Source organism: Humulus lupulus, chromosome 8 (assembly GCF_963169125.1).
Source record: "Humulus lupulus chromosome 8, drHumLupu1.1, whole genome shotgun sequence".
Taxonomy (NCBI): domain Eukaryota; kingdom Viridiplantae; phylum Streptophyta; class Magnoliopsida; order Rosales; family Cannabaceae; genus Humulus; species Humulus lupulus.
The window spans coordinates 64315852-64324211 of NC_084800.1; the positions used below are offsets into that span (position 1 = coordinate 64315852).

General features: G+C 35.4%; 1 protein-coding gene across 1 annotated transcript; it reads right to left on the reverse strand.

Annotated features, from left to right (window-relative positions):
* Window positions 1-6581: 6581 nt before the first annotated feature.
* On the reverse strand, window positions 6582-7133 carry LOC133797540 (uncharacterized). Its single transcript, XM_062235467.1, has one exon. The coding sequence runs from the start codon at window positions 7032-7034 to the stop codon at window positions 6777-6779; it is 258 nt and encodes an 85-aa protein (XP_062091451.1). The 5' UTR covers window positions 7035-7133; the 3' UTR covers window positions 6582-6776.
* Between the last annotated feature and the right edge of the window lie 1227 nt (window positions 7134-8360).

Consider the following 8360-nt stretch of genomic DNA (forward strand, 5'->3'; position numbering starts at 1 on the left):
TATGAGTCAAGAACAGTATTAGTGTGTTTAACGCAAGCCGAAAATGTTAGATCTAATAGACATAAGCATTATCGTCATAAGCATGAAATGCTTGACGGACCTTAAGTTCGATGAAAACAAAAGCGCTTGTCTAGTTAGGCTAGTTACTTAGAGCCAGGGCCAGAAGGCCCAGGTGACTGCGTCACATGGCTATGGGTGCGGAGCCCAAGTTTGTGACTCCATAGTCACTCATCTGATTCAAGTTTGTGACTCCATGGTCACTCATCTGGTTTAAGTTTGTGACTTATTCATCAGTCACCATTTGATAGGGCTACACGCGTCGGCATGATTATTAGAATCTTGATACCATTTGATTAGGGCTACACGCCCCAGCATGATTATTAGAATCTCGATATTATCTGATTAGAGCTACAAGCCCCAGCATGGTTACTAGAATCTTGAAGTGATATTCACTCATCTGTGTAGGGCTACAAGCCTAGTATGGTTATCATAATCATCATTTGATATTGTATACAGTAATGAGTTTTCTTGCTGAGCCTTGGCTCACGGGTGCTATGTGGTGCAGTTAAAGGGAAAGAAAATCTCACCCAGCCTTGAGTGGAGAGCTTAGGTGGCGATGTGTACATATGCGGCCGCTTGACCACCACGACCAAGGTATTTTCTCAGAAGAACTAGAGGTTAACCCTATATTTTTCCGCTTAGTTCGGCGGGTTGTAATTTTTACACTATAATGACCATTTTGGATTGTAAATAACTTGTAAACGCTTTTATGGGCCTATGTACAGTTTGATGTTTTAAATAAAATATATCATTTCCATTTGATCGAGATTTTCACCTTAGCCTATTAATAACACCTAGATGCATATTTATAACCAAATGACTTGATTAGCGAGTTATGCACGATTCAAAGTTCACAGTAATGGTCTTGGAGTAATTATGGCGTTACAGGTTCGATGGTAGCTCGATAGTAAGCTTGATAAGGTAGTATGAATGTGTCGATATGAGCTCAATATGGTATATGGTTAAGCTTGATAGGAGCTCGATGGGGTATATGGTTAAGCTCAATAGGACAGTAATTGGTTAGGCTCGATGGGGTCTATGGTAGGCTCGATAAATGCTCGATGGGGTATACGGTTAGGCTCGATGGGGTATATGATTAGGCTCAATAGGGTCTACGGTTAGGCTCGATGAGCTCGATAGGAGATCGATGGGGTATATTAATAACTCTACAAATTAGAGTTATTTTACCATATTTTATATGCTAATTGTTGCTTAGTTCTTGAGTTTTTAATTAACTTATTAAGTTTTTAAGTAATTTTAAATTTATTAGTCTTATTTTGATTTTATATAATTTTGTGTGTTTTTATAGTTATTTTGTTGTAAAATATTGTAGTTAATTATTTGAATTAATGTTGTTTAGTTTGAGGTATAAAAAATGTTGTTTTAGTGAAACTAAATGTTCAATTAAATTAAGTTTTAATTAATATTTTCAATAAACTAATATGATTTATTTTATAATTGAAAATATTTGAATTTGATTTAATTTATGTTTCTTTTGTTAGGGATTTTGGTGTACTTTTGCTCTTGAAAAGCAAGCAAAATGAAGATAAAGAGTGGCATTTTTGCTGAAAAAGAGATGGAAAATGACATTTTTGAAATATGCCATAGCCAGCCCAAGCCAGGCCCACGCTAGAGCCCAGCAGCCTTCATCTCTCCAGGTCGTACGGACCCAGCCTCACCATTTCAGCCTCACCATTTCAGCCGTGGGTGCCCTTCTCCCAGCCGAAGTCAACACCTGCCATCCTCCTTGCCACGCACGCCACCTGTCCCAACATTCAGCATCAGCCTCATCACTTCACCAGCCCACTAACCCCCTCGGCCCAAGCCTAACCACGTGAAGCATTGAACTCCAGGCCCGCCAGCAAGCTTTCAGCCCCAAGTCTCACTGCCCCAGCCGCCTGGTGTACCTTACACCACCTCTTGAGCCCATAAATTTGCTCATTGTCCCCTTGTCTAAAATGCCACCTTTTTACCCACTTGTCTACACACTTTTACCCCAAAATCATCATCACTCCTACAATTTACCTCTATTTACCATATTATTATTAATTTAATCAATTTACTTAATTTAAATTGATTATTTTAATAATCTCATTTTTGCTATAAATAAGAGTTTTGAAGACCATTTTGGGGTGCTTAATGTTTTGGTTACCATCTTTTTCTCCCATTTTCTCTCTACCATTCTCTCTTCCATTTGGGTTTTTCAAGAGCATTTTGCAAGTATGTATGTCATTTATTTTGTAATTTCTACTCTAGTTATGTGCTTCTAATCTTTTTCATAAGATTATTAAGATCATGATGAAGCAACTTGTAACTAGGTAATATTTATGTTGTATGTTGATTTCCCTTGTAATACAACAAAGTTTATGGATTTTTCTTCTACATATATTTCTTTCATCTTAAATATCTTGTATTTTAGATTGTTAGAGCATATTTACACTTTATTCTTCATTAGTGCATAAACATAATATTATTTGTGTAAGATGTGTCATTAAATTGTACACATCCATGCTTAGAACAAAAATATTATGTTTTGCCTCATAAATAATGTTCATTGATTTATTTGTTATTTCATTAGATTGATTTACACTGAACGCTTTGAAATTATAATTTTGAAAAGTGAAGAAAAATCCTATCTTTTTATAAGAAATTTGTGCTTAAAATTATAAATATTTTTGGAAAATGATAGTTTGAATTATTTTAACTATCACTAAAACTTGGGAATCAATATACTAATAAATATTATTAAACTTACACTTTGTGGATTCTAGTATCTTAATAATATTTTCTTTTAACACTTATTTTCAACCCATTATTGCTTTATTTTTATTCTCTTAAATAGCTTTATTTTTTTTATCTTTTATTTTATGTTCATAATATTAAAACTCATCAATCTTTGGAACTAGGTTAGAATTTATTACTTTTGATTTAAAATAGTTTTCTCTTTTCAATTTTAGACAACTCCTTTGGGTTCGACATCCTTACTTACACGATCACTATTCTATATGAACGATTCGTGCGCTTGCGATTTATAAATTTTTAAACATACCCGTTTTGGGTCCATCATATATGGTTAGGCTCGATGGGGTCTATGGTTAGACTCAACAAGATCAATAGGATATCGATATAAGCTCTATAGAACATGAATTGGTTAGGCTCGATAAGCTCAATAGGAGCTCGATGGTTTTGATTAAGGCAGAGTATGATTTTTCTCAAAGTGAGCTCGAGATCTTAACAAAACCTACACCACCTGCCTATTCTCGAGCCCCTATCAAGCTCCCATTGAGCACATATCGAGAAACAACTAAACTAATAGTCAAGGGTCCAATCAAACCCCTATCGAGCACCATCGAGAAATAAATGATATACCTATCGAGCTATCATCGAGTAGCATCGAGCTCACAACTTAATCATCTTCTACGTAGTATCGAGCCCCTATCGAGTTGTTATTGAGCAAAACTGTTGCAGAAAACTTAGAAAAATACAGATCGCCATATCTCTCTAACAAACCCAAAAAATACACCAATATAGGCTCAGATCTGTTCGAAATAGCCAAAAAAAAAAAAGCAAACAGTACCCAACACAAAAAAATGAATAATCTTCTTACCCATGGTATTTCTCCTCCAAAATCCTTCAAAATGGATGTTGCCTGTGATATTTAAATATTTACAGAGACAATTGAGATGACTAATAATGATTTCAACCTAAAATTTAGAACTCACTGTGAGTTCTGGTGAGAGTTTCATGAGAGAGAGAGGGGGTTTTGGTCTTCTTGATATAATGGGAGATGTACTTTAAGTAGATGGAAAATGTTTAGCATCAAAATGACAGAGTTAATAATAGTGGTATTTTTTTGTAATAGTAGAGTGAAATTTTCCAACTAAAATGTAGCTTTTAAAAGCCAATAATAACATAAAAAAATACGCCCTCCAAACTTTCTCCCTTGTTTTGTGTACTGAGTTGGCAAATGCCAACATTTCGTGGGATTCAGCCCTACAGTTTGTAGGATTTGTTATGGGAAGGGAAATTTTACTTGAAAAAGTTCAGTTTGGCATGGTGATGAAAAAATCCCCTTTTTTTGTAAATAACGTGTACAAAATACAGTTATAGGTCGATATTATGTAAATAATATTTACAGAACTAATTTCTAGCCAGACATATTTTTGTAACTAATATTTATAGTGATTAAAAATAATTATTGTAGCTAATTAAATAATTTCGTAACTAAAAAAATACATTTATTGTAACTAGCATTTATAAGAACTAATTTGTGAATTTAGTTAAATACTTCTTGAACACTATTGTTTACAGAAACATTACCAAAAAAAAAAAACAAATACATATGTAACTGATATTCACAAAAACACCCAAATTTCAACACAAAACTCATTTTTCTTGCAGATCAAGTGTCGTGAAACAATACGCTTAAGTAGCTGAACTTTGTTCTTGTCAACGATCTTAAATTAATTGTGCAAAGAATTTGTTGTTTTGATGCCAAGGTTGGCCAGAATGAAGGTTGAAGGTGGTCGTGTCGTCAGCTTCAATCGGTCACCCATGGCAGCCGACGACTATTGAGACGACAAAACTTGTGGCTGTGGGTTTCAGCAATCAAGGCTCGGCAGCATGTGTCTATTGGTAGTGGTCGACCATAGAATTGGTTGAAGAATAAGAATAAAGAGAAGTAATTTGTAAAGGGTATGCAAAGTCCAAATATGAATAGCTAAAAAAAAGACTACTAATATGAGACAGAGTTGCCCTAAAAAATTTAAACAATTTTTTTTTGAAAAAACACCTAAAAGAGTCATTCGAGAAACTTGCTATGTCCAGAAAGTTCCCACCTGAAAAAGCACGAGCTTCCTAAAGTCTAACTTAAACTTATAGATCACCTGAAAAGACAATTAAGATTGATAACTAAAACTTACTCAAAAATAAAAATTAATATAATTAAAATTATAGACTTCCCATTTGATTTTCCGAGCAAATCAATGATGGTTGCGACCTAGCACCAGTTACAGGTTTCAGCACGGTTGCAGATTAACAATGGAAAATAACTCGAGAGGACTGCACTGCATTCATTTTGCTGAAGGATCGAGTGGCAAAAATAACCAAAACAAACCCACGCCAAAACTGATATTGTACAAAAACAAGCCAGTTCTGAGAACGGGACATAACTAGGCCATGTTACTGGCACTTAACTAGGCCAAACAAAATCTGGCATTTAAAACAAATATGATTTGGCACAGTACTAGGCCATAGAACTGGTACTTAACAAAGCCAAACAAATTCTAGCATATAATCAATCCAAGTCTGGGATTGGAATATACACTTGATAATGTGTTTAAAAACTAGTAAACTTCCATGCAATGAGGAACTTAATAGGGTTGACCTGAACATGTCACTGAGTATGAAAGCATCACAACTTTTTAAAACAAGAACAATTCTCTTGCAAAAAAACATCTCCTATATTTTATGTAATCTAATCATGAAAGGGAGAGTCGGTGAGAATAAAATCCCACAAAAGGCTGCTTATCAAACTAGGTTTAAAAACTTAGACAAAATATCCAAAAAATAATATTCAATGAACATGAATAAAAATAATAAAATCCCTCATATATTTATTTAACTTAATAAGACACAATCAGGACACTAGAAACATGAATACACACTTACCCACATGCTTCAAAAGACAACAGCGCAAGGCTTTGATGGAAAACATGTCAAGTGTAAAGATTTTGCTAAGTTTAATAGAAAAGGCAATGAAACCAATGATACAACCTCAAAAATTCTGAACCTAACCCTTTTACTTTAACCACATCCACATTAAAATATCACTTGCAGTATCGAAGAAAGGTAAGAACATACAATAGCTTGATAATACCAAAGAATGAAGAAGAAAAAGACAAGAAGAGTAATAGCTAGCATTAAAGACTAAAATATCTATGGCCCTTTGTAGAATGATTATAACTAATATATCCATGCAAAACCAAATCAAATTGAAAAATGTTGCAGAGAACTCAGCCAATATATGATCATCATCCCAAAACAACGATCTCATAACCAATGGCATAAACATAGGCCAAAACTGTTTGTGTGCATATATAAATTGAGCTCTAAAGCAAAAAGTTCTTTAGAAAATGTAATGTTCAGAAATTTCAGCAAATGTATTATCAACCTCCAAAATCTAAAATCTAAGAATTTAAAATATAAACATTGGCAAAGAATATATGCATAAATATAAATATACACACACAAGATTGAGTTCTTAAGCAAAAGAATTTGGGCAAAGAAGCTTCTAACCTTGCTCGAAGTGAAACAAAATTCTTAGCTAATTTCTTAAACTTCTGGGGCCTAAGCTAGGTTAAAAAGCACATTCCCTCAAAACAAATTACAGGCAATAATCTTAACCTTTTATCAGATCCAAAGGAGATTAACCAAAAATAAAAACAGATTCCCAAATAAACAAAAAAAGATTGTGTGGTATTAACTAAATTGCGTGGTATTAAAGCTAATAGAGACTGAGATACGATACAAAAAAAAGATTTGATAAACAAACAAGGAAAAGAATAATACAAGGCATTATAATTATTATGATATGAGTCCTTGAAAATCAATCAAGGCCATTGTCTCAAGATGCAAATGATTCAAAGTTAGGAAAGCCGTAACATGTATGAAATGAATAAAGGGGGTTCATAGTTGGGAATAGTATCACACAAAATCTACCATCCGCGGGAGCTAAGATGATGAATCGCAGGTCCAAATGCCTGGTCTACACCCTTGTTCCACATGCGCGCGAGCTCTGAGCGAGTTTCCTTTCCAAATATGGGCTCTCCCACCTGAAATTGGGAGCTTAATTGGGGTTGAGTATCTGAAATCGACCTATAAATTTTTCTTCGCTGCTCGAATACCACTATTCCCGTCAGTATGCTTCCAAGTGTGGCCCCTAGCAGCCGCTCCTGAGCGAGAACGCTAATCATGTTGGGCTGCTGAGGAACGCAATTATTCGTCTAGCTTTGGGGAGAGCCGAGGAAGAACGAACTTTATACTTATTGTGCCTTTATTTTCTTACTAGTTACTACTGTTCAATATATGAAGGAATTTTTAGAAGGTGCTGTTTGGATTTTAATGATAATGATAATGGGATGGAATAAGAATGGTTATGGTAATTGATTATGATGTTTAGTTTGTTGTTGGAATAGATATGGGAAGGGAGATTTGACTTTTTATGCTTAATAGTGTGGTGTAATATAAAATAATGCTAGGCATTTTTAACATTACAAAATAATGCCAATTCATTTTTGGATACCCAAAATACCCCTAAAAACAACTATCTCATCTCTTCCCTCCTCCTCTCTTCCTTCTTCTTGTTTCTTCCTCACTCTCACTCACCTCATCTCACCTCACACCACCACTAAGAGCACCACGGTAGAACCCCATCGAGCAAGGAACCGCCACTAAGAAAGCCATTTGTAGAGGGGATCAAGACCAAAGTAAGGGTTGAGAAATCTTTGACAAAAAATTAATGGGTAAGCAATTTTTTCTTAAATACTTGGATTAGTGATGTTTCCTTTAAACTTTTTGAGCATTTCGAATAGATCTGAGCAATATTTGTACATTTTTTTTTGTTTTTTCTGGTTTTTTGTCGATCTGCGTTTTCTAGGAATTTTCTGGGTTTGTGTTGTGCTCGATGCAGGCTCGATGGCACATCAATTTTAGGGTTGCATGTTCTGCTCGATGGGTACTCGATACCTACTCGATGGTTACTCGATGGTAATGTGCATTCTCACTATTTCATGCATGCTCGATGGATGCTCGATGCCTGCTTGATGTAGGCTCGATGGCACATCAATTTTAGGGTTGCATGTGTCTGCTCGATGGGTACTCGATACCTACTCGATGGTAATGTGCATTCTCACTATTTCATGCATGCTCGATGGATGCTCGATGCCTGCTCGATGTAGGCTCGATGGCACATCAATTTTAGGGTTGCATGTTCTGCTCGATGGGTACTCGATACCTACTCGATGAGTACTCAATGGTAATGTGCATTCTCACTATTTCATGCATGCTCGATGCCTGCTCGATGCAAGCTCGATGGCACATCATTTTTTTACGTTGCATGTTGTACTCGATGGTTACTCAATACCTACTCGATGGGTACTCGATGGTAATGTGCATTATCACTATTTCATTCATGCTCGATGGATGTTCAATGCCTGCTCGATGCAAGCTCGATGGCACATCATTTTTTACGTTGCATGTTGTGCTCGATGGTTACTCGATACCTACTCGATGCAAGCTCG